The 26,539-nt window shown below is 49.3% G+C and overlaps 1 protein-coding gene and 1 long non-coding RNA gene across 5 annotated transcripts; one reads left to right on the plus strand and one right to left on the minus strand.

The window, feature by feature from the left end:
* Window positions 1-863: 863 nt before the first annotated feature.
* LOC130704953 (uncharacterized) lies at window positions 864-26,178 on the minus strand. 4 transcript variants are annotated; one of them, XR_009005531.1, is made up of 4 exons: window positions 25,879-26,178; window positions 15,117-15,238; window positions 11,238-13,422; window positions 864-3,197 (listed from the first exon to the last, which is right to left on the minus strand). It is a non-coding gene; the product is annotated as an uncharacterized LOC130704953 (long non-coding RNA). The 4 variants fall into 4 exon arrangements; XR_009005532.1 differs by having other exon boundaries at window positions 11,238-13,499; XR_009005530.1 differs by lacking the exon at window positions 15,117-15,238.
* Window positions 14,168-14,379, plus strand: LOC130704952 (cytochrome c oxidase subunit 7C, mitochondrial-like). Its single transcript, XM_057530128.1, has one exon. It carries the CDS (start codon window positions 14,168-14,170, stop codon window positions 14,357-14,359), a length of 192 nt encoding a protein of 63 aa, XP_057386111.1. The 3' UTR covers window positions 14,360-14,379.
* Window positions 26,179-26,539: the final 361 nt, after the last annotated feature.

Genomic DNA, 26,539 nt, shown 5'->3' on the forward strand with positions numbered 1-26,539 from the left:
AACGCTTTATGACCAGATTGGCATTTTGAGCCAATTCCTCTGGATGCCAAGGGGAGCCATATTGGAGGAGGGGGCACGAGTGTACGTAGGAGTGTATATAGGTGAACCATGTGGGAGGCGGCTCTAAGAGGCCGAGGTTTTGAGAAATGAGGACAGCTTGGGTAGGGGTGGAGAGGTGAACGGGGAAAGGAGTAAACTGCTTGCTTCCAGGGCTGCCGAGCAGGTCGATGGACAGGACTTAGTGAGGCTTGGGTGAGGCTGGGAGGGGTCAGGGATGACACCTGGTTTCCAGTTAGCCTCACCAGACTGAAGGAGGTGCAATCCCTGAGGTGGGGGGCCCTGGGGGAAATCAGACTTGAGGGGAGGCTCTCAAATTCAGCTTTGGACAAGTTGAATTTGATAAGCCACCAAGACATCCATTAGACCGGGTTTGAATCCCTGAGCACATACTGGCCGTATTGTCTGCACCAGGCTCCCTCACTCCTCTGAGCCTTGGTTTTCCTATCTGCAGAACAGAATATCTCACCAGGTGATTGTAAGGACTCTCTGTGGGAATACATGCAAATTGCCCAACCCAGAGCCAGGCACCATGAGGAGCAAAGTGTGTGTCAGAATTATTCACTCTGTCATTTAGAAGCAACAGACACACAAGGCAAATTGGCTTAAACAGACAAATAATTTATTGTTCCTTTAACTAAAATCCAAGAAATAGATCTGAGATCCCCAGAGCTGCATGCAGAATTCAAGCATTGTCACAGGGGCTCCTTATCTCCCTCAGGCACCTTCCACGTGTGTTCACAGTGGTCACAAGCTCAGCAAATCCAGTGGCAAGAGTGGGGGCTCTTTTCCTATAGTTCTGGCAAAAAAAAAAAGACACAAGGATGATTCTGATTGGCCCAACTTGGTTATGTGCCCATCCTAGAGCCAATCACTGTGGCCAGGCTTGGGTCACATGATTTCCCCTGTGGCACAGCTCCCCTGTCGGTGAAAGATAAAGCTGTGCAAGGAAAACCAGCAGACGTCCATCATGTTCTCTGTCTGTCCGGTGGGAGTTTCAGGATGGGAGGAGATGTGTGTGTAAAGTTTCTAGCAAAATAGCCAAGACATGGCGGCAACTTAAATGTCCACTGACAGATGAATGGAGAAAGAAAGTGTGGTACATGCAATGGCATATTCAGCCTTAAAAAGAAGGAAATTCTGAACTATGTGAACACATGGATGGACCTTGAGGACATTAGGTTAAGTGAAATAAGCCAGACACAGGACAAACACTCCATGATACCACTTATATGAGAAATCTAAAATAGTCGAACTCAGAGAACCAGAGAATAGAATGGGGATTTCCAGGGGGTGGGAGGAGGGGGAAATGGGGAGATATTGGTCAAGGGGTACAAAGCTTCAGGTCTGCAAGATGACTAAGTTCTGGAGATCTAATGTACAGCATGATAATGATAGTTAACAGTACTGTATTGTACACTTAAAATTTCACCAAGAGGGTAGATCTTATGTTAAATGTTCCCATCGCAAGAAAAAAGAATAGTAAAGAAGGTGGGAGGAAATTTTTGGACGTGATGGATATATTTATGGCATAGATTGTGATGGTAGTTTCACAGGTATATACTTATTTTTTATTTTTATTTTTAATTGAACTCTAATTGATTGACAATGTTGTGTTCATTGCTGCTGTACAGCAAAGTGATTCAGTTACACGTATGTATACATTCTTTTTTAAACATTCTTTTCCATTACGGTTTATCACAGGATATTGAATATAGTCCCCTGTGCTATACAGCAGGACCTTGTTGTTTATCCATTCTACATGTAGTAGTTTGCATCTGCTAATCCCAAACTCCCAATCCTTCCCTCCCCCACCCCCCTCTCCCTTGGCAACCACAAGTCTGTTCTCTGTGTCTCACGGGTGTATACTTATCTCCAAACTCAACAAGTTGTATACATTAAATATAGATAGGTTTTTATATGTCAATCATACCTCAATAAAGTGGTTTAAAAAATAAAAATAAAGTTTCTGGCGCAAAGTAGGAGCTCAGTTCACGGTGGCTGCTTGCATCAGGATTCTGGAGGTGAAACACCAGAATGGCCCTCCACGGCGCCCTTACCGTCTACATGTTTTAAAGTCCTTGATAAATGCAGCCTCTCCGCAACAACCCCACATCCAGTGGCACCTACTTTTCCTCAACCCCCTTCAGCCTTTCACCAAGCTTAAGAGATGGCACGGGAGAGGTCAGTCAGGGGAGGATTGAGGCATGTCCCAGCCCGTGGCAGGGCACCATGCTGTCATCTTTGGTCAACCGTGGACAGGCCATGGGCATTTCTGTCGCTGACCCCAACCTGGAGACCCAGGGACTCCCTATTCCTCCAGGACCAGTGGGAAATGCCAGGACCCCTGGCATCCCCCCAACAGCCTGCACTCCAGAGAGAGGCAGACAAGATCAAGAGAACGGGTTTTGCACAGTTAGACAAAGACTTTGATGGTTCATAACATCAGGCAGAAAATTCCAATACCCCAGGGCAAGCTACAATGTGGATGTTCCTTTCAGCAACCTGCTTCTGATTGGAACTGCCCGGAGCCTCCTTGCCAATCAGCATGGGCGCTGAAAAATTGGAATTTTATAGCTTAGCAACGAGAAATCTGGAGGAACTCTGGAATTAATTTAAGGACACGGGGAGGAAAAAAAAAAAAAAAAAAACGAAGAAGGAAATTAGTAGCCAAATAATCAGACTGCCTGATTTTATTTACCTTTGTGGCCAAGGCAAGTCATGAACATTTTTGGCATTAATTACAAGCAGAGAGGGAACCAGCCAGCCATCTTGTCTCAAACTCTGCGATAATGTTTTGTTTTTGTTTTGCTTTCCTGCACTGGTGCTGGGGTGGGGATGTGAACAGAGCCAAGAAAGAACAGAAAAAACAGGTACAATAATTAAAGAAAAACCACACCCAGTCTTGTCTGCCATAGCTCCCTCCAGGAGCCTCTTGGCCAGTCTTTCTCTGGAATCATCTTCTATCATGTGACATCATGGATACCAGCCTGTCTGAAATGGGAACTGAAGGTCACGGCAGCTATAGAGGGTTTCTGCAATTTCAGATGGAGGCCCAGTCAGAGGTGATGATAGTGTTGGTTGGTCCATTCGATCCCTGTTTATTGAGCGTCATTCATGGGTCACCGTTGAGTCACGGGCTGTAAAACAGAAGTGAATATCACAGACTGGTCCCTGCCCCCATGGGTGGAGAGTCTAGCTGGGGCGGGGGGGGGGCCTAGATATTAATAATCAGTTAATTATATAAGGCATGAAACCCCAGTACTTCTGTGGGGACTTGGTGCTGGTTCTCATGTCCTAGAAAACATCCATTTAGATGCCTCGCTGTGAGACAGCGTGATCAACTCATCCCAGTTGGCCCAGGACTTTCCTGATTTAAGCACCTAAAGTTCCCAGTCCTGGGAAACCCCAGGATGACTGGTCACCCCACCCTGGGATAGGATGAACTGGGGAAATAAGCCTCCCTTACCACGTGGGGCTTCCCTGTACCTTCTCCCCAAGCAGCCTGGACACAGGTTAAGCAGCCAATTCAGCTTGTGGCTTGGAACAAGTTACTTGGCCTCTCTGGGCCACTGCTTCCTCACTTGCAAAATGGGGTTTGACCTGGAGAGCTTTTGGCCTCCTGGTAGTTCTGGTTTCCCAGCCCTGCTGCTGCATTTCAGAGCTTAATCAATGCGGAGGGCCGAGCAAAGAAGACAGGGCCATGCACCCACAGTGCAGCCGTGGGCAAGTTATCTCACCTCTAATGCCTAGTTTCCTCCTCCATAAAATCGTAGTGATAATAGTACTTACTTCATGGAAATATGAGCACTCAGTTAAGTGAAAATATTCTATAGGTCTGGCATAGCGGATAGTCAGTAGTTGGAAAGTGTGGATATCCTGGTTAATGAAAAGTATGATTTAGAGTTATGATATTTTCGTAAGTAGTGACTGCCAGTTTTCAAAAAAAATTTTTTTAAACATGTACTTTATCACAGTACATACTCTTAAGATTGCCTTTTACCTCCGGGTGTCTAGTTCCATAAGGTGGAGACTAGGTCCTTTTTGCCACTGTTCCCCCCATAATAAAGACTTGTTGAGTTCGTTGAGGTCACATCATGCCCATTTTACAGGTGAGAAAATTGAGACTCAGGGAGGTTAAAGGTCCTGCCATTAAGTGGAGAAATCAAAAATTGAACTTGGATCTGATTCAGGGTCCTGTCTCTCCACTAATTGGTCTCTACCTCCTCAGGGGGTGCGTAGGGAGAGCACAAGTGATGGCAAAGGGGTGCAAGGAGGCAGATCTGGTGCGGGTGGGTGGGACTGTGAAGATCTGACTAGGAATTCTCCAAAGGGAGCAGCTATGGTGGGCCGAGCACAACACCAGCAGCCTGGCTGGATCCTCATGTGGACAGGAACCTTTTGGATGCTGCTTTCTCACCTCAGTGGTTGCCATGGAGACAGGAGAGGGTGTGCACACATGCATGCGCTGAGATGTATCTCAAACCTGCTACCCAGGCTTGCCCAGAGATGCCAGCAGTGGTGGGCAAGTCAAACCAATACACAAGTACACACAAGAGTAGAGTACATGGTACCATAAACCCCAGCTATCCATCACCCAGCTTCAATAATCACCAACTCTCAGCCAACCTTGTTCCATCTATACCCCCTTCCCCTCCTCCCTCATCCCAGATACTCAGATACTAAGCAAATTCCAGACATCAACCATTTCTTCTGCAAATATTTTCGTTTATGACTCCAAAAAAAAAAGGATTTTTTTTTTTTACCACCATCACACCTACTAAAACTAACAGTAATGCTTTAATATCAGCAAATATCCAGTGTTAAGAATTTTCTGGTTGTCTCATAACTGTTTTCTTTACAGTTAAAATCAGGATTCATATAAAGTTCATACATTGTGACTGGTTGATACGCCTCTTACGCCTTTCTTTTTTTTTTTTTTTTTTAATTTATTTATTTAATTTATTTATTTATTTTTGGCTGCGTTGGGTCTTTGTTGCTGCGCATGGGCTTTCTCTAGTTGCGGCGAGCGGGGGCTACTCTTCGTTGCGGTGCGTGGACTTCTCACTGCGGTGGTTTCTCTTGTTGTGGAGCACGGGCTCTAGGCTCACAGGCTTCAGTAGTTGTGGTGCACGAGCTCTAGAGCGCAGGCTCAGTAGTTGTGGCACACGGGCTTAGTTGCTCCGCAACATGTGGGATCTTCCCGGACCAGGGCTCGAACCCGCGTCCCCTGCATTGACAGGCGGATTCTCAACCACTACACCACCAGGGAAGCCCATCTTACACCTTTCTTAATCTGCGGGTTCTCCCTCCCTCCCTGTTTCTTCCCTTGCAATTTATTTGTTGAGGAAACCGGGTTGGTTGTTCTGTAGAGTGTTCCGGTCTGGATTTTGCTTATTGCATCCCCGTGCTGGTGTTATACGTGTTCCTCTCCCCACTCTGTTTCTTGTAAATCAGTAGTTAGATCTAGAAGTTCACTTAGATTCATGTTTGGTTTTTTGTGTTTGTATGACTACTTCCTAGTGGCTGTTTTGTATTTCTATTTGAAGGCACATAACGTGTGGTCCCTCTTCATCATGTTAGTAGCCATTGATGATCACTGTCTAGATCCATTAGAGGTTGAAAATGGTGGCTTACTAATTCTATCCTTCTGTCTTTGTTTGTTAGCTGGAATATGTCTATAAAGAAACTTCCCCTGATCAGCCATTTGGTTACTGTAAAGTATGGTTCATACCAGAAAGGATAAATGCTTGACTCTTTCCCCTGTATTTGACAGTTTTCAAAATAAGAAGTTCATCCCAGGGAGTCCCCTGGTGGACTAGTGGTTAGGACTCCGGGCTTTCATTGCCATGGCCCGGGTTCAATCCCTGGTCTGGGAACTGAGATCCTGCAAGCCATGCAGTGTGGCCAAAAGGAAAGAAAAAAAAAAAAAAGTTGGTCCCAACATCCTCCAAAGATGACAAATGAGTTTATGTTTTTCTGTTTTTCTAAGTATCATTGTGAACTTACAGATTTGGACATACATAACACATTTCCATCCATTGCAGTTATTATTCTTATGGATGCTCAAAAGGTCCCATCTTTGGCCAGTGGGAGCCTCTTCACGTTGTCTTCCTGCCTCCTTTTTGATAGGTCCCCATAACAGCTTCTGAGCTACTTGGATGATAAGGTGTTCCAGGCTCATTTTGCATATTTCCTGCCCCAGACCTCGAATCAGCCCTATCTCCACAGAACCTGCAGAGAGCACTTCTAGTTGGAAGTGGTGTTTAGAGACCACAACGTGGGTGCTGGGAGTGCTCACTGTTAGGGAATTGCCCATTATTTCTAACCTTTTCAGTGGACAGGGGTAGGAAACACGTGCTTTATTTTGTAAGGCAAAATACTGATGCTTCCCATTCAAACTGGGGACTCCAGGTTTTTCACTTCATCTCTGTGATCTTACATCCGCATCGCCTTTCTTCCACGACAGTGTGACAAAGCCTGTTTCTAAAAGCAGAGCTCCCCATTGTGTCTCCCACCAAGCAGGAAGCATATGAGAAAGCACTTAAGTCTTTCCCTCAGAAGGGAACCTGAGGTCTCTGATGAGGAGGCTTAGAAGTGGCTGTGAGAGAAGCCCATGTCAGGATCCACAAGGGACCACATTCTCATGGCAGACGAACCAGCTCCTTCCACCATCCTGTGTGTGGATCCTCTCATCTAACTGTTCTTAATCCTGGCTGCACACTTGAGTCACATGGGGAATTATAAAAACCCCTCTCAATCACAATTAAGTCAGAATCTCTGGGCCTGGGACCCTAACATCACTATTGTTTTTTAAGGCAGTCCAGGTAGTTTTAATGTGCAGCCAGGGTTTAGAATCACTACTCTAGACCTTGCTTCTCAGCCAAAGGAAGAGAAGGAAATGAGGGGTATGGCAGATGCCGCCTTCAAAGCCCATTAGCTTGGGATTGAAATCTAGCACTGCCACTTTCTACCTGTGAAATATCTGGAATGGCACTGAGCAGTAGAACCTTCTGCAGTCATCAAAATGGTCTATATCTGCACCGTCCAATGTGCTAGCCACTAGCCCCATATGGTTATTAGTGCAACCTAGGAAGTGAATTTTTAGATTTTAAAAATTTTAACTAACTTACACAGAAATAGCCACAAGTGGCTAGTAGCTACCATCTTGGACAACGCCACTCTGCAGAATTACTTAACATCTAGGAGCCTCATCTCTGTAAAATAAGGACAAATAAGAGTGACTTCCTTGGGCTGTTGTCAGGATTAGAGACAATGTATATTAAGTGCCTGGTGCACATAAGACATTCAATAAAATGCTGCTTATTTTCCTTATTAACATCAGCCTGTCACTCCTTAAAGAAAAAAAACAAAAAGCTTGCCTGGAAAATGAGTGCTCAAAGGCACCCCACCACAGAGACTAAAAATTCTGAGCTGTTCCAGAGAAACTCTCAGAAAATACTCCTTAATTGTAGAAGTTCAATTACAGCAGGAGGTTATCAGTTGCAAGGGCTGTATTTCATTACAGATCTAGCCACAGCTCAATAAATTAAGCAATCACTCAAAATAACATGTTGCTTTAATCCCCTCTTGGAACAAATTCAAGTTGCTTGGTTTTATATTAGCACAGCTCTTGAAAGGCAACTCACATTGGCCTCATTTCTGTTTTCTCAATTCATCAGCCCCTCTCTGGATAAGTCTTTGCGTCTGCTGACTAGCAGGATGGAGGATTCCAAGCCGAGCAGACCTCCTTTTATCAAAACCGGAGTGTTTGCCATCCTCTGGCCTCGACACGTTCCATGTTTCATTCGCTGAAATTACTGGCAAGTTTATCTGCAGCAAAGACAGTAAGAGACCAAGAGGCAAGAGCCCAGCTCTGAAACACCTCTCAGCAGCCCAGTTCGGATGTGCAAAGCAAACGGTGGCGACTTTTCCACCCTCATCTTCTCTCTAGTGGTTTATCCTCTCACAGTAGAATTTCATTTCCCCTAGAAGCTTGGCACTGGAGGTGTCAGCCCGGGAACATATTTGTTTGTGTAAATTAAAAGGAGAATATGTTTTGACCATATTTAAGTTCTGACCGCACTAAAGAAATAAATACTGAGTTGCACAATGCATCCGCTGCAGGGTTCTGGCCCACCTCCCCAGACTCTGCCTTTGTTTATAAGACCCAGACGAGAACTGTGAATGGCTTAGCACCTCCGAAAGCCACAGGGACAACCTTGGAGGCCATGTCCACCCTCGCCCAGGTCCACATGGAAAGTCCACTTACCTGAGTTTGAGATTTGCTTCCTCCTGACATGCTGCATCCTTGCCAAGGTGGGCGAGGGTGTTGCAAAGACACCCTCACTTGTGCATTGTTGATGGGCTTGTGAATGATGCCACCTTGGTGAAGGGCACTGGGCAGTAGCTGTAGAAATTTAAAAATGCACATATCCTCTGACCTAGAAATTCCACTTCTAGGAATGTATCTGATGAGGATACTGGGACACATGCCAGAGAGTATATATGTTACAACGGCAAAATCCTGGAGTTAACTGAAATGCTGGCCAGTGGGGGACAGGTTAAGTATGGTGCATTGCTAGAAGTCATTAGAAAGATTGTGGTGGGTCAGAGGGCTGTCATGTCTTCAGGATATATTATAACGCCCACCCCCTCCAATTTTCTTAATGTTAGGAGCCAAAAAAGTATATGCTCTCGAATATGGTTAGAAAATTTATGAAGATTATGCAGACTGCATACAGTGGTTACATTTAAAAAGTGAAACTGGGGGCTTCCCTGGGGCTTCCCTGGTGGCGCAGTGGTTGAGAATCTGCCTGCCAATGCAGGGGACACGGGTTCGAGCCCTGGTCTGGGAAGATCCCACATGCCACAGAGCAACTAGGCCCGTGAGCCACAACTACTGAGCCTGCGCGTCTGGAGCCTGTGCTCCGCAACAAGAGAGGCCGCGATAGTGAGAGGCCTGCGCACCGCGATGAAGAGTGGCCCCCACTTGCCGCAACTAGACAAAGCCCTCGCACAGAAACGAAGATCCAACACAGCTATAAATATAATAAATAAATTAATTAATTAATTAAAAAGTGAAACTGGAGTTAGAGAAAAAATGCAAAGGGGCTCCTTTATTTCCCCTATTTTTTCTGACCAGGGCAATGTAATACAACAATAATACTCTTTTTCATTACATATCTGTCAGGCCAGTGGAGTGGTGGTGGGAATCTTTGCTTTTCTGGTCTTTATGCCAATCATACAGTGGACTGAATGGTGACCCCCAGAGAGAGAAAAGCTATGTCCACTTCTCTCCCAGAACCTTCACAGGTTACCTTATATGGAAAAACATGTGATTAAGTTAAGGGTCTTGAGAGGTGGAGTTTACCCTGGATTATTCGGATGGGCACTAAATGCAGTTACATGCATCCTTGTATGAGAGAAGCAGAGACAGACAGAGAGAAGAACGTAGGAAGATGAAAGCAGAGATTAGAGTGATGCAGCCAGAAGTCAAGGAACACTGGAGCCACCAGAAGCTGGAAGAGGCAAGGCATGGATTTTCCTCTGGAGCACCTGGGAGGAGTGTAGCCCTGCCAGAGTTTGGACTTCTAGCCTCCAGAACTTTGAAATAATAGATTTCTATTGTTTTAAGCCACTCTGTTTGTAGTAATTTGTTATGGCTGCCCTAGGAACCTAATACATCACCTGACACCTGTAAAACACATGAAGTGCATAGGGAGAAACAAATTTGGCAAGACTGTGGTTTTTGGTTCATTCATTCCACAGATATTTATTGAGCATCCACTAGGTGCTGAGGATACAGCAGGGAACAAATCAAAGATGGCTGCCCACCTGGAGCTGACATTTCAGTGAGAGAGAGAGGGAGAGAGAGGGGGAGAGAGAGAGGAGATAAAATAAATAGAACATGGAGAAAGACTGACGGTGGTGGAAGGGAACAAGAAAGAGCACAAGAAAGCATGGAAGAGGGGCAGGGGTCAAGAAGGGGACTGGGAGAATGCAGTTCCCAGGTGACATTGAAGTAGAGGCCTGAAGGGGTTGGGACCACGAGCTGTGTGTCCACCTGAGGGAAGAGTATCTGGCAGAGGAAACAAGTATAGAACTTGACCCTCTGAGTGATCCATCTGTTGACCAGACTCAGTAGGAAGGAGTGACCCTTTCTCCCCTCCTCCTCCTTTCCCTCCCTCCCGCATTTGCTGCCCACCTGCTGTGTGCCAGCTGCTGGGGGTGCAAAGATGAGTGAGACGTGGGTCCCCAAGCTCAAGGTCATGGGGGGTAACAGTCATAAGTAAATCATTGCAAATATAATGTGGTGGGCATTGGAGCAGAGGCCAGGGCAAGCTGCAGGCTCCACCCTTGGTGGAGAGCAGGGTGGGGAGGGGAGGTGGGTGTATGTTGGGAATGAGGTCGGGGAGAAGCAAGCAAGCAGGAAGAGGGCAGGACTTGAAGTCCAAGAATAAGTGTTTAGCTCTGATTCAGTGGTAAATTAATTGGAGCGGGGGAGCATGGAGATGTGTCTGGGGAATCTCTCATTCCCAAGTACAGCAGGCAAACCTAGGGGAGAATGAGCTCTGAGGATAACCTACCCCTTTTAGATTCACACAATCCATGAAGAGGGAAAAACAGTTCCCAAGTCCTGAATTGGGATGCTTTGGACCATACAGAAACCAGAGTTGATATGACTGAGGAAGATGGGAGATTCATTACTCAGGTAGCTATGATGAAGAACAAAAGAGGCTGAGTTGCTCTTGGATCCAGGGACAGAACGCAGCGCCAGTCTCTCTCTCCGCCCCATAGCCCCATCCCAATCCTCATTTCTACCTTTCTCCATACTGGCCTCAGTCTCTGTGGTCACAGATAGCTCTGGATGCTGGAGACGGGGTGGGAAAAGCAGCCTTCTCACCAGCTCTAGTCAGGGTAATCCTGGATTGGCCCTGCTTGGGTCACATGACCACACCTGGACCAATCACTGCAGCCCAGCTCAGAAGTGGGCTGCTGTGATTGGGCATATTTGAGTCACGTGTCTGTGCCTGGACCAATTACTATAGCTGAGGCTTGGGTGCTGTAAGCGGCCATCTTTGGCCATATTCCCACTGGGCATCGTGTCTGTTAACGGAAGTGGGGGGAGGAAATACTGGCAGGTAAAAAAAACAAAAATAAAACCCTGAGCCATCTACCTCCTCTGGAGCCTTCTCCTGGTTGTGCTGCTTCCACATTCACTCTGCTGAGAATTGCCAAAATCCTGAGTTGGTCTTTGCTTTAAGATCCACTGTCTAGAAACCCCAAAGCTGCCAGCCGAATTTACTCAGACCTGTTGTGGGTTTTTCTGCCGTTGTTGTTATATTATTTTAATCCAATGTAAAATGTTTTCTTCCTCTTTGGTTTGTGATTGCCTCTCCTGCTCCTAAGGGTAGGAACTGTGTCTGTCTTGTTGACTACTATATTGCTCATGCCCGGTATTCAGTCTCTTATGTATAAGTCCTCAAATAATTGGACGAATGAATGAATGTTCACTCATTCATTGAACATGCCACAGAGAACAGGAGGCGCTGCAAGGTCCTTATCTGCTCTCTTCAGTGAGTCCCTCTCTTCCACTCTCTCCCTCCTTCTCAGTCGTGTTGCGTTCCCCTTCGTGACAAGGTTCCGTTAGTATAAGTGCATCCTTGCAGTGTCATCCCAACACAAACTGCAGGCTCTGAATCTCTAGGTGAATTCGTGGGTTGAAAGTCTAGATAAGCACGAGAAATAAGTTTCATTTGCTTGGTGGAGGCTATCCTTTGAGAAGGATAATGGAGCTCTGTCTGAGCTGGGAGGGATTGGGTGCCATGATGGTTGCCAGTGTCTGCCATGGCCATCTGCCTCTAATGGGCATCCCTGGTCCTGCTGCTGCTCTGGATTGTTTGCTCACCAGCAGACCTCTGTCCTGCAGCCCTGTCATTTACCGTGATATCACGGTACACTCAAAGAGTCCAGGACAAAATGGTGTGGCCAAATAAAACAACCGCAGGTTCTTAGGGAAGAAGGCTTAAGACAAATGGCTATTTTTAAAAAGTACTTATAACCCACGTGTCAGCTGGGGTCATCTTATTTTTGGAGATTCCAATGGAACGGACTTAAACACTGTCCCACATGCCATGAGAGACCCAACTCTCCAGAGACTGGGGGTGAGGGATGCTTGTGTCTCTCCTAGGCACCCAAAGCTCGAAATTCCTGCAGCCAATGAATCAGTTCTCAGTTCTGCTTGGGCGCCCTTTTGCTGGCCTCATGGGCACATGACTTGTGCTGCTGTACAGGGTCTACGTTAAGTTTGACGTTCTACTGTTGTTATCTTGAACTTCTTAGTAATTTCTGAGCCAACGGCTCCACATTTTCATTTTGCAAATCCTGTAGCTAGACTTGCTTCACTCAGGAGTGTTCCTTTCCCACCCCACGCTGGCTCACTCTAGACTATGCCCCAATTCCTCCACTGTCCCCAAATCCCATCCACACAAGGATATGGGTATAGGAGACTTGGCCTGAAGGTTTGGGATGAAAGGAAATGTTGACCTCTCAGCCAAGTTAATGGCATAAAGTGCAGTGTATGAACTGGCTTCAAACTACTCAGTGGGAAACAACGGTGGAGGAGGGAAGGCAGGTGAAACAAGACTGGCAAAAGGTTGATTGTTGTTGAACCTGGATGATGGGTACAGGGTGCTTTCTCATTTTCAGTATGGTAGGACACCTCCATAATATAAAGTTGAAAAAGGCACTATATGACGTGCCTCCGGCAGGTCCTCAAAATGTTAAAATGGAGTTGCCATATGACCCAGCAATTCTACTCCAGATATATTACTCCAAAGAAATGAAAACATACGTCCACACCAAAACACATGAATATTCATAGCTGAATTATGCATAACTGCCAAATGTCTATCAACTGACCACTGGATAAATAAAATATGGATGTTATTTGTCATAAAAAGGAATGAAGTTCTGATATGGGCTACAGCATGGATGAAACTTAAAAAAAAATTTTTTTTTAAATTTATTTATTTTTGGCTGCGTTGGGTCTTTGTTGCTGAGCGCGGGCTTTCTCTAGTTGTGGCAAGCGGGGGCTACTCTTCCTTGCGGTGCCTTCTCTTGTTGCGGAGCACAGGCTCTAGGCGCGTGAGTTTCAGTAGTTGTGATGCGCGGGCTCAGTAGTTGTGGCTCGCTGGCTCGAGAGCGCAAGCTCAGTAGCTGTGGTGACAGGCTTAGTTGCTCCGTGGCACGTGGGATCTTCCCGGACCAGGGCTCGAACCCATGTCCCCTGCATTGTCAGGCAGATTCTTAACCACTGTGCCCAGGGAAGCCCAGCATGGATGAAGCTTGAGGACACAAATGCTGAGTGAAAGAAGCCAGTAACAAAGGATCACATACTGTATGATTCCATTGGTAGGAAATATGCACAACAGGCAAATCTACAGAGACAGAAAGTAGATTAGTGATTGTTTAGGGGTGGGGACTGGGGGAGGGACTGGAAGATTGGGGTGGGGGGGTGACTCTTAAAGGGTATGGGGGTTTCTTTCTGAGGGGATAGAAATGTTTTAAAATTGATTGTGATGATGGTCGCACAACTCTGTGAATATACTCAAAGCCATTGAGTTGTGCACTTGAAATGGGTGAATTACATGGTAAATGAATTATATCTCAATAAAACTGTTGGGGGAAAAAGTCATGTCCTCCCCCCGACCCCCTTCTCCTGCCAGGAATCCTTAGGCTCCAGCCTCCTGCCTTTGGGAAATCTCTCTCTGCACGTGTGTGCGTGTGCACACACACACACACACACATACACACACACTTTCCATCTCCCCTTCTCGTTACCTTCTTCTGCCTTAAGACATTTTTCACTCTATTGCCATTCCCACCAACTACAGAGAAGTGCCTTCCCCAAAGAGAAGTTCCTTCCACAGCCAAAGTGCCCCATAGAGGTATTTTCCTAAACACTTTGCTCTTTAAAAGTTACTCACTTCCCTTTCGGTCCTTGCACGCAGGGGAACAAGGTCGTGAGGAAAGGAGCACGATGTGTGCTGCCTCTACTTCTTCCGCCTTCAGTTTCTGCGCCTTTCACAGGGCTTCCAACAGCGCTATGTTGGGACAAAGCATCCAGAGGTTCACAACCTCTGTGGTCTGTAGGAGCCACTGTGAGGAGGGTCCAGGGAAGAATTTACCATTTTCAGTGGAAAACAAGTGGTGGTTACTAGCTATGGTGACTTTGTACTTTGGGTCTGGATTTGCTGCACCTTTCTATATAGTAAGACACCAACTGCTTAAAAAATAATCCATGAGACAGATACGAAGAGGAGCATTTTAAATGTGCAGTCTCTTTGAAAAAAGGATCAAACTCTTGAACTCAGCATCCTAGATATGTTTGTAAATAAACTTATGGCATAAAAAAGTTACTCACTTGACAGCTACTAAAATTACAATTTTAAAGTCCCCGTGGTGATCTATCATGGCAGTCACTAACAAGTCCTAATAGTTGTAAATTCCAAGAGCTTCATAATCCCAAGGAAAGCGGGGCCAACTCAACTTCTCCCAAGCCCCACTGGTCTCTGTTCTGAAACGTAACTCAGTCACCTCACAGGTGGGGAGAGAGGGTGAGGAAGATGGTTGCCAGGGCCAGGTTCTTGCAGGTTTTGGGGTCTGGAACAGGGTGGGCAAACTACAGCCTGTGGGCCAAAATCAGCCCACTTCCTGATTTTGTAAATAAACTTTTATTGGAACACACAGCCACATCCATTCATTTACTTAATGTCTCTGGTTGGCTTCTTGTTACAACAGCAGAGTGGAGTAGCTGTGACAGGGACTGTATGGTCTGCAAAGTCTAAAAATATTTAGTATCTGGCCCTTTCCAGAAAAGGTTTGCTGACCCCTGACATGGAAGATCCAGGCTTGAACTCCAGCTCATCACATGCTGGGTGTGTGACCTTGGACAAGTCAGTTCCTCTCTTTAAGCTTGTTTCCTCATCAGAAAACCAGAGGCAGTAACAGTGCCTCCCTTATATGTTGCTTGTGCAGTGAAAATGACTTCATACCTGTAAAGTGCTTACTTCGTATAAAACACTCAATATATGTTGGTGGTTACGATGTTATTTAGAAAATGAGGGCAGTAACTCCTACTTCGTATGGTAGTTATGTGAAGCGATGGAGATCAAGCCTGTGAAAACAGTTGGCCAAAAACACATTTATTATTGTTATAAATATGGTAAAGGCTTTTGAGAGGATTCTTTGCTTCTTAGTAAAGCTAAGTAACTTTTTGGGGGGAGCAAATTTGGAACTGTGAGAGTGTAGAAAAACTCTAATTTCAGAGGAAAAGAGGACCCTTAACCCCCAAATCCAAACTCTCTCATTTAGCAGTCCAGGAAACTGTACCCCCTGATCCTCAGCTGGGACTTGAACCTGCCCAGAACTCAAGTACTCTTTTGGCTGAGCTCGGCATCTTCCCCAATAACAGGTGCTCGGGAATCCAGGCCTGCATGTCTTTAAACACTTGTGTTGCCTCTGAGGTCCCCACCAGAACCTGTTTAAACAGTAATCTGCTACAAGGTATTGGCATGCAGGTTTGCGGCCTGGGTTTGCAGCCAGGGGAGGGAAGAGACCTTTGTCTCCACACCCTTCAGGGGATTGTCCAGAAGCCAGCTGAGGATAGCCACCATTGATGACCTGCTTTCCTGGACGGTGTTATTTAAATCGGGTTTAGCTCGGGAGATATGGCAGCCTCCCATTCATTTGCTTTGTTTCACAGTGATTAACTGAGCAGCTAATACATGCCAGGCCCTAGGGATACAGCAATGAATGATTCACCCCCTGCCCTTGGCAACTGACCCCCTTCCTTCTGACGGGGGCAACTGACAATCAAATAGGCATCTGGGCAATTTGGCCCCATAATAAGTCCTGTATTCTCCCCAGGATTTCAGTCCCACACTAAATACTGTACCAATGAATTGGAAAACCACTCTGGGCCAGCTGTATGATAGATGGATGGTAGGAGTTAAGAGTGCCAGCTCTGGAGTAAGTCAGATCTGGGCAGGACTGGCTCTGTAATTTGCTAAATGAAAACGTGGGCACCTTGTTCGAAAATTATTCAAAATTTCAGGATGACAACAGCAGAGCACGGAACTATGCAGGGCGCACACTGTGAGGCTGGCCCTGCTCCTGGGGTCAAACTGTTTTCCAGCTGGGTACCATTGGACACATCTCTTCACCTGTCTGAGCCTCCATTTCCCCATGTGAACAAAGAGATGCTAAGGCCAATGTGAGGCCTGGTTGTGGCTAGTAAGTGAGATGAGGCAGGTACAGCGCTGAGCAGGGAGGGCAGGCTCAGCAATATCACTGCTGTTCTCAGCCTGCAGTGACGGCTGCATTTCATCCTATGAGAAGAGCGCGCATTTATGATTCTTAGATAATAGCTAAGACTTAGACAGCAGATGGTTGATGCCAGACACTGTCTTAAGTTCTTTACGGATGTTCATTTCATCCTCATTACAACCCTATCATGTAGAGATGGGGAAATTGAGGCCCAAAAAGGAGAGGGAACTTGCCTGTGATCTCACACCAGTCAGTGGAAAAATCCAGATTCAAACATGGGGCATCTGGTCCCTGCGTCTGTGTTCTCAACCGACTACGTGTCCCAGGAGTCGACACATCCCTGACACGCACACTTGCATACACACGCATGTACACACGTACCTTCTCTGAGATGAGACCACGAAGCGTACAGTGTGGAATTGTCCCCATAAGATGGGATTCTTTCTCTCTCTTTTTAAAAAAATTAATTAATTTATTTATTTTTCGGCTGTGTTGGGTCTTTGTTGCGGCACGTGGGCTTTTTCTAGTTGCGGTGAGTGGGGGCTACTCTTCATTGCGGTGCACGGGCTTCTCTTTGCGGTGGCTTCTCTCGTTGCGGAGCACAGGCTCTAGGTGCACAGGCTTCAGTAGCTGTGGTGCATGGGCTTAGTAGTTGTGGCTCACAGGCTCAGTTGCTCCGCGGCATGTGGGATCTTCCCAGACCAGGGATTGAACCCCTGTCCCCTGCATTGGCAGGTGGATTCTTACCACTGTGCCACCAGGGAAGTCCCTTTTTCTCTCTTTACTTGCTCTTTTGTCTGTCCCCTGCGACTCAACTTGGAGCCCCATGAGGGCAGGCATGGTCTTGCTTCCTGCTCTACCTCTGGCACCTGACACTGTGCTGAGCACACAGTAGGCCCTCAATAGACATGTGCCAGTGAAGGCAGGTGGGAAGCAGGCATCCAGCCAGAGCGCTCTGATCCAGAATCAACAGACGCAGTTCCTAGAACCTCAAGACTGCGGCCTTAAGAACTTGTTTGGGGGCGATCTCGTGGCTAGAGGAACCATTTCATCCCCTCCTGGCTTTTCTCACTTGGGGTCCTCTCACTGTGCAAGGCAAGGGGGTGAGAGGCATTTAAGGGGTGCCCTAGGGCCCAGCCCCCATCCTGGCAGGCTGCAGGGCGAGGGCACGGGTTGTGCTCTGGCAGCTGGGCCACAGCTGTCTGCCAGCCTCTCGGTGCCTGCCCCAGCTGGCCAGCTGGGCCCTGATGCCACCCCCCACCCCATGACACAGCAGAAAGTGAAACCAGAGCCTGCCCCTGCTGGCTGGGACCCAGTGCTTGCTGTTTCCCCATCCCAGGGGGTGGGTGGGGAGCTGATGCCCAGGCCTGGCACCGGGTGGCCTGTCCAAGGAATACCCCTCCAGGCCAAGGGTGCCGCTGTGCCCCCTGCCCATCCCAGGGCCTCCGGTGCCCACTGCCTTCTGAGCCGTGCCCTGTTTGTGAACCATCATAGCTGCTCAGTTGAGTCCCATTAACCCCTGATCTTCACACTGCTCTGAGACAGGGGGTTAATTATTCTCCCCATTTCACTGAGAAAACTGAGGCTCAGAGAGGTGCCTCGGCCAGGAAGGAGGGTGCTGGGGCAGCAGGATCTTAAAATAAAAGACAAATCAGAGCTATGGGTGGGCATAGGCGCAGAGATCCAAGGGGTCTCAGTGGTGTTGGCGAGCAGGGCAGGAGTTGGGGCGGGGGGAAGAAGACACATGACCCCCAGGCTGTCACAGGTCGAGCCCCCTGCAGATTGGAATTGGCAACCTACCCCTCCCCACACCAACTCCATGGGGGCAGAAAATCCCTAAGACAAACAAGAATCCTGAAGAGATGGACTATGGGGAATTCCCTGGCTATTCAGTGGTTAGGACTCCGCGTCTCACTGCCGAGGGCTGGGTTCAATCCCTGGTCGGGGAACTAAGATCCCCAAAGCCATGCCACACGGCCAAAAAAAAAAAAAAAAAAAAAAAGAGGTAGACTTTGAAACTTTAGAAAGTATCATCTTGAGTTCTGCCCCATCCTCAGGCCACCCGTACTCTACTTAATATTTTTCTTTCAAGCAACTCACCCTCTTTATCTTACATAAATTGATGTAAAAAAGAGCCATTCTACCCCTACCCTAAACTGAAAGCCAACTGCTTGCCATAAGTAGAAATCTGCTGTACAAAGAAATACCGGTTAGAATAATTTACGTCTCTAGCCAGGTACGACTTAAAATCATATGCATATCAGACTTGGGAAACTTCTATTCCAAAACATAGGTTTCCTACGTGAGGAAATGGAGGCCCAGAGAGGTTGAGTCACTTGCCTGGGGGTGACACTGCGAAAGAGTCACAGGGCTGGGGCTGCCTGATTCCATGATTCTAGAGACCTGTGCTTACTGCTGGGCTGTAGTCTCTGCTCCCGTCCGAGCTGTCTTAGCATACGAAGTGTGTATTAGTAAGTATCAGCACTAACGCCTTCCATGTTTCATGCTTTGGCATCCCCACTTTCAAAGCACCTTCTGAGCTTGTCTATCACTTGAACTCATGATAACGCTCTAGGTACGGGTGAGAACCCTTTCAGAACAGAGCATGGGGTGTTGCCCCTCCCTTGCCAGAGAAGGAAACCGAGGCAGAGAGTGGGGAAGTGGTCTGACTCAGGGAGCTGGTGAGCCAATCAGGACTGTCCAGAGCCCCTGCCAAGGTGAGGATCCCAGAGGCCCTGCTGGAAGGCCCAGGCTGAATGTGAATTGCCTCGTCAAACAGGTAACACTTGTTTCTTCCCCGCTTTCCCCACCTCCCCCACCATGAACCCCCAGAGCAAACGCTGACAGCAGCCTCAGCTGCCCTGTTTCCCAAGCCTGATCTCCAACATTCGGCCCCTGGAGGGCAAAAAGCATGTTTCGGAACTGGTGTCTGCGGATGGCATCTTTTTATTTTTCGTGGTGATCACCAGTTCTGAGCACGGTTGAGGGGAGCTCTACCAGGGACCAGAAGGGAAGGTTTGGGGGAACATCTTTGTCTCTTCTTTTAGTTGCTGGAGAAACTCAGCTGCCACGGCTGGCCCAGGGACCCCCGAGGAATACTGCAAGAGCAATAAGGATTTTTAGGGGCATTATGATAGCGGAATGGAAACACATCTGCCCCCAAAAGTCCCTCATTTTCCCTGCGGTAATGAACCAGCTGGGCAGGAAGTGGTGGCTCTCGGAACTCCAAGAGCCAAAACTAAAAGGGAAAAAATGTACAAAGTTAGAGCAAACTTTAAACAAGCCGACGCTTTCCTGGTGCACAGGCGGTGGCTCCGCCCAGGCTCCCGAAAGGCTGATAATTGGCTAAATGTGTCTCCACACAGTGGCTTCAATATAGATGCGCCTCCTCTGTGCCCAGAAAACCAGGATCTGGAATCCCAGAGCAGGTGATGAGGATTAGTCCCTAAGGCCAGGTGACTCTCAAGGGCCAGTGCCATCTCCCCAAGACCCCGAATGATTATTCCAAACCCTTGTTAATAATCCAAGTGAATCACAGATCCTTCAATCCCTCCTTCCTCTGGAATGTGGGAAAGTTATCAACTTGGAAACCCGGATGAAAATATCTGGAAAGCAAGCAGCTGTTTCCAGGGCTGTATGAACAAGTGAAGGGCGAGAGCTTGGGTCGGGGAGCCTGGCGGTTATCACTGACGGGGCCAAAGGGGGAAAATCACAGCTAAGGTCCAGGGTGCCGACTCTCAGGTCCAGCCACTAACGACTGAGGATTAAGGAGTCAAGGGCAGGGGCTCCCCAGGGTGTGTGGCCTTCAAGGTCTCTGCAGACAAGACCCTCCCCCAAGCCAGCCAGCACCCTCCCGCCCGCCTTGAAAGGGTTAACACCTCCACCAATGCTGACACCCGAGGAGAAGGCTGCTCACTCAGCAAGCTGGCATATCACACTGGGCCATCGCGGAAGAGAGGGGCTGAAAACAGCCTCTGTGAGTTCTGTGAATGGAAGCGGCCTTATCGCCATCAGAGTGAAAAAGGGGGCAAAAAGCCTTCCCAACACAGAACCCGCGACCTGGGCGCTCGCTGGCTCCTCGGCACCTGTCGCGTGGCCCCGAAGCTCTGGCAGGGACTCCGGGCATCTGTGGCGGTGAGCACCCGGCCACCTCGGCCAGACCTGCGAGGGAGCGATTCTACACTTGCCATGTGACAGCCGGCAACCGGGCCTAGATCTCGCCTTTCAAGCAGCACCTAAAATATTCTCCGGGTGAACCTGAGGCTAAATATGGCCTGGCCTACGAGTGCCTGGTCCGGACCTTTTAATGCCACTCGAAGATACAATCAGGAACCCATGGGGCCTTTTGGTGGCCTGGAGTCCAGTTACTGAGGCCAAACGGGAGGCCCGTGGGCTTGGCTGACTCTGGGCAGGGTGCAACTTCCCCCAGAGGATGCGTCCCGGTGCCAAGGCTGAGCAGGCTTCTTTCCTGCATGTTTTATTCCGGAATGCCCACACGGTTCTCTCTCTCTGCCGGCCCCCAGGGTGGCCTAGATGTAGGTCCCCTCATCCACCTCCCTGGCCTTCCCTCCAGGCCCTCTGATGGCCTGCCAAAGCCTTCCCCCCTGGCCCGGGTTTTCCTTGCACCCTGATTGAAAGAAGAGGGCTCAGCTCCCCAGGTGGACGGGAGGCCGCTGGCTGGAGAAGGCAGGCGAAAACACACACACACACACACACACACACACACACACACACACACACACACACACACACACACACACACACACACACACACACCCCTGCAGGGGGTAGATTGCCCGGTAGCTTAGATGTGTCCCTGCTCTGTGGCTGGCCCCGTGCCACACCCCCTCGCCCCACCCCAAATGGCAGGATAGCAGCCCTGTTGCTGGAGGGCGGAGAGAGCTTCAGCCCGGGCTGCAAAATCACAGCTCTGCTCTGGAACCTGCTAGCCTGGTCTTAGCAAAGTTGGGTTCTGCCCTCACTGGGGGCCACGTGGTAACCGGGACAGTCAAGAGTCTCTGGGGAGGCTGCTCTCGGGAGCCTAACAACCCCCCCCCGCCCCCGCCCCCTGCTTTTAGCCAAGAAATGCTGCGGGCCCCGAGGTCCCCAGGAGGAAAGACCCCACCCCCCCACCCCAGCACCTGTCTGGGGCTTGTTTGGGCTCTGGTGGTGGCTCCAAGGCCACGTTCAGGCCTGGGCTGGCAGCGGTCCAGGCTGTTTTGGGCAGAGATGCCAACAGACCCGGGTACTGATCTCACGCATGATTCCAACAAGAGAGCCTGGTTTTCTGCACGTCTCTCAGAAAACTTTCACACCACACTGCACAGCTACCTTAAGGCTCCTTTCCCCGCCTGGGCCAAATCCTCCAGCAAAGGCTAAATTTGCCTCCCTCTTCCCAGTCCCTTTTGACAATGGCTTTCTTGGGACACCAACATCAGTTTTCATTTTCTAGGTGTGTTTCCCTTTCATGCTAGTGGTGCAGCCTTTCCGGAGACACTGAGAAGGAGTTTGCTTTATGGTTCCTTCAACTTGAATGTTTTATATAAGGAAGATGATGTAAAATCGGAGACTTGAAAGCTTTGTAAATATCTGCACACGCTCCCCCCCACCCCCCGTACAATGGAGGACGCTGGGAAAGCAGCCTCTGAGAACTGGGTGCTTTGGAAAGAGACCCTGAGGAGGTGTGGGGGGCTTGGGATGACAGGGACCCCGAAGTCCCCTCCTTCCAAACTCTCTTTAACATGTACCCTTTTGCCTGAAAAGCCTGCATGGCTACTAGGCCTAAAGTCTGTGATCGTTTTATATCACGTTCGCATCGGTGTTTTTCTTCAGCATTTACTTTCACCTTGTTCCAAATATAAGAAGCAAAAAGGACTTTACATTTTCCCAAGTTTGGGATGCTGGGCAAGAAAGAAAATGGATTATTTTGTTTGGGTATGCCCTTTCTGGCAAGTGGTTCTAAGGACCAAGTTTGCCTTCACTTTCATCAGACCCATTTCTATCCTCATGCCTAAAATAGCTGTATTTACAATATCACAATTACAAGAGGCTGAGTTGCTCTACTATAAGGTAGCTGTAAGTTTATCTGGCAAGAATCGTCTTTCTGCTCTTAATATAAGTGGGTGGGAGGCTGGGAAGCAAGAAATAGAGGGAGTGCTCCCTTAGGGACTTTTCCAACTTTCATTGGTTTGGGTCAGAAACGCATGTTTTATTTTTAAGTAGGAGTTTCATTGCAGCCCCTCTCCTAAATATTTTACCCCCCCAGCTATTCCATATTCTTTCTGTTGAAACATTTTTTTCCCTGTGAGAGTCGGCTATGGCTTGTACTACTAAGACCGACATTCAAAGTTGCTTTTTTTTTTCTTTAGAAATCCATCCACACTTCCTTGGAGGGAAAAGTAGCAACTGCTTCGTGAAATTTCACACAGAGGGGCAAAAGGAGAAAAGCCAAAATGTATTCAGCAGTTCCACAGCTGAGATTTTTTTTTTTTCTTATTGGTTAGGGTCGGGGGGAGGTGGGGGAGAGCAGTGGTCAGAATATGAAAAGAAGCTGTGATTCTTTGCTGAATTAGTGACCACTTCTCACTGCGAAGTACTGACTTACAATCTCTTCACCATACTACTTTGCCTGTTTTCCAGACTCAGGGGCAGGGGGAGTTTGCTAAATGTATTCATAATTACATGCACCCTTGCGGAGGGCTGAGTGTAAGCAGGGGCTGTGCTGTTTCGAATGCCTGAATTAAAGCAGCCCCCGGTTCACATTCAGCACTAAATTCTGATTTTCCACACTTGACAATTCAGTAATTTTAACATGCTGCTTCATCGCCACGATTATAGCTCAGTATCTTGGTGCGACATTTGGTGTTCCGGTCTCGTTAATTCACGTAAAACACCCTATTTGTAGAAGTATCATTAGAGGCTAATTTGGTGAGATGTCCTTATTTAGCAAAGCAAATAGGACCTGACAGTCAGCTCTCTGGCGCTACGATGGGGGTGACGATTCAGCAATTCACAACGTGACAATTTCCCAACACCCAGCCACGCTGGGATTGTGGACTCCTGAAAATTGTGCTGTTTCATCGTGTCCCATAACAAAGGGAAAGAACTCTGAAAAGTAAAGACCTGTTTTTTGCCAAGGCCCCGGGAACGTGAATGTCACCAGTGTCTATGTGCCATGTCTATTCAACACGAATCTTCTATCAGGGACTTGGTGTTCCAGAGTTTTTCAGGTACAGCTCACTTTTCTCTATGCCCTGCCGTGAACACTTGATTGACATCCAGGTTTGCAAATAAATAAACTTAAGGTATGTGGATGTCTATATAGGTTACAACTGGAGGGTAGGGGTGTGTGTGTGTGTGTAAATTAACAGAACTTAATAAGGTTAATGGGAGGGGCATATGTACCCCCGCCACCCTTGCCTTAGAGAATTCCCTGACGACAGATTATCCAGCGTTTCTTATAAAATGACTAAGATCAGCGTAGCAAAGAATTGCAAAGAAATACTGCGATTCCACGTGGGAGCAAGCAAGCAAATCTAATGTAACTGCAATTCACGATGTCAGTGATGTTTGGTTTTTGAGGGTGTCAAATGGTTTGACACGACCCATATGTCACTCATTCCCTTAAAATCCTGTTTAAAACATCTCATTAAACCACTGGGGGGGAAAAAAAAGTACTTTTGCCTTCTCATACCTTCTTGGCCTCCCAAAGAAAGGCCCTTGAAAACAGCAGGTTCAACAGACTGAGAACACATACACACACATATATAAGAATATCCCCCAGACGGCTTTTCAGTTTTACCAAAAGAAGCAAACCTCCCCCCTTTCCTCCGACCGACCTTCGGAGTGCAGCTAGCTCTCTGCCCCCTCCCTCCAGGGACTGCTGGGGCCTGAATCCCTCGCCGTTTATAATGACCCCAAAAGCGGGACTTTGTGGGCCAGTTGGATAAAACATAAACTCATCTCGCCCTCAAAACCCCGATTCTGGGACCACAGCCTCCAAAACCTCCTTTCTCCAGAAGGGTGTCCCCCTTCTCAGCTCACAGCACTGGGGCAGGCTGCCTTTGAGGCAGGATTTTGGAGAATCCTGGATAATTAAAGGAATCATTACTGGGTTTTCCTGCAGGAATGATGGGATGACAGTTCATCTCATCCAAAAGCCAGGGTTGCATGGTGGGGACGGAGGGCGTATTTGCCTGCCCCATGGGGGTATCTTTTCCCTCCCTTGCCCCCAGACCCATAGCTGGGCCTGACATCGTCCCAGGGAAGACGCTGAGCGTCCAAAATGGCCCTTAGGGGAGCGCAAAAGGAGTGCCTGGGGGGACTCCTGCAGTGCCCCACCCCCACCCCTTCCCAAATCCAGCTAAAGTTTAGTTATTTGTGCACTTAATTGTCTTATTAAAGTCAAATTTGCAGCTTGCCCAGACTGGAGGAAGTGATTTCCATCTTAATAGCTCAATTAGCCTCTGGGTTCTGGAAAGGCCACCCCGATACACACACCTTTTCTCCCCATTTTAAACCCCCTCCCTTTTTCACAACTTCTCCTAAAAATAAATTATAAATATGGATGTGTCCTCAGAGGATCTGAGCGGCACATTCCAACGCTCCCCACGGTGGGGCTTGGAAGCAGGAGAAACCAGAAACGCCACTCCCCCCACCCCAGCCCCAAATCAAAAATGCCTTTTCCTTTTTTTCTCCTAACTTTTGCCAGAGCAACTTGGTGTGGTCTCGGGCCCTGACACCCCGATCCGCACCCCGGAACCTAGATTTTTTTTTTTTTTTTTTACTCCTGTCCAGCGAAAGCTACAGCCAACGTGCTATGGCCGCCTACTCCTCGGAGGGAGGGGGCAGCCAACTTTACTTCGGGGAGGTGGTAACTCTCTGGGGACTGTGCTCCCGGCTGTTCCGGACGTCCCCAGGGCCCGGCCCCCGGAGGCTGGCGCTGGCCCCCCTGCCCGTGCCAGCGCGGCCCCGGGCGCACGTGGAGTGACGACGAGGTGCGGCGGGCGCGGACGCGCGAGCAGGGCGGCCTGCTCTCCGCGCGGCACTGATATCGGGGTCACGCAGCGAGTCAGTTTCCCGAACCGGCTTTCCGGGGTGGGGGCGGGGTGGTAGGCTTTCAACCCGCCTCGTTAATTTCCAAGCCCCGGCATTAGGGAGGTGGGGGGCTGCCTCGCCCCCATCCCACCTCCACGCCTAACACGCCCCTCTCGGGAGCCAGGGAGGGGTGAGGGGGGGAAGGAGCCCAGCCCCGCTGCCTCGGGGGGCGGCAGCGGCGGCGGCTTTCCTCCCAGGCAAGCGTCTAGCGCCGGGTCCCGGGAGAGCCGCACGTTTCCCCCCCGCCGCCACCTCCCTCCCGGCTCGTGTCGCCACCCACCCCCCCAGGCAGCCACCCCGCACCCCCTTCTGTCCCGGGGGCCTGGGCACCCACCTGCCGCGGCCCCCTGGCCCGGGGGAGGGGTGCCGTGCAGGAAAAAGGGGGAGACTCACCGCCGCTGCCTCCTCCGGGGGTGCAGGAGGCCCCCCGGGGCTGCGCCTTCCAGGGCTCCCGGGAGGCGTGCTCGGGGTGGGGGGCGCCCCGCGGGCCCTGCAGCCTCCTCCTCGATTGGAGCCCAGCCTCAAATCCTTCACCGTGGGTGGGGGGGGTACTTCCAGAAAAAAATCCCCCCCTTACCCAGATCAGATCCAAGTGATGGGCAGGGGGCGTATAAAAGCCTTTTCTGCCGAGAGCGCGGAGCCGACGGGGCTGCACCCGGCCTCCACGGTCCGCTGCCGCCACAAAGCCGCGCCCCCGCTCCCCCCAACCCCGGCCCGGCCCCCACCCTCCCCCGCTCCCCACCCCCCCCACGCCCTATGGCCGGCCCGGGGCGGGGGCTGGGCCGGCCCGGGGTTGGCCGCGCTGGGGAGGCGGCAGCGGCGGCTCAAGCGGCGGGGCGGCTCCTCCCCGGCCGGGGAGAGAGGGTGAGAGCCTGGAAGCCGAGCGCGCCCGCCTGCCCGGGGCGGGGGCTGCGGCGGGGCCAGGCGGGGCGGGGGGGGGGCTTCCTAGAAACCCTCGCCAAATATAGTCAGCGGATAGGGGCATTCCTAGAAATGCGGCGGCGACGTCAGCCTCGACCTATGGGGGCAGAGCCTGGGGTTCTCCAAACTCGGG

The sequence above is a fragment of the Balaenoptera acutorostrata genome, chromosome 15 (genome assembly GCF_949987535.1).
Source record: "Balaenoptera acutorostrata chromosome 15, mBalAcu1.1, whole genome shotgun sequence".
NCBI lineage: Eukaryota > Metazoa > Chordata > Mammalia > Artiodactyla > Balaenopteridae > Balaenoptera > Balaenoptera acutorostrata.

Bases quoted from the DNA above. Each gene is read 5' to 3' on its own strand.
- LOC130704952 (XM_057530128.1), top strand. From the start codon at position 14,168: ATGTTGGGACAAAGCATCCAGAGGTTCACAACCTCTGTGGTCTGTAGG.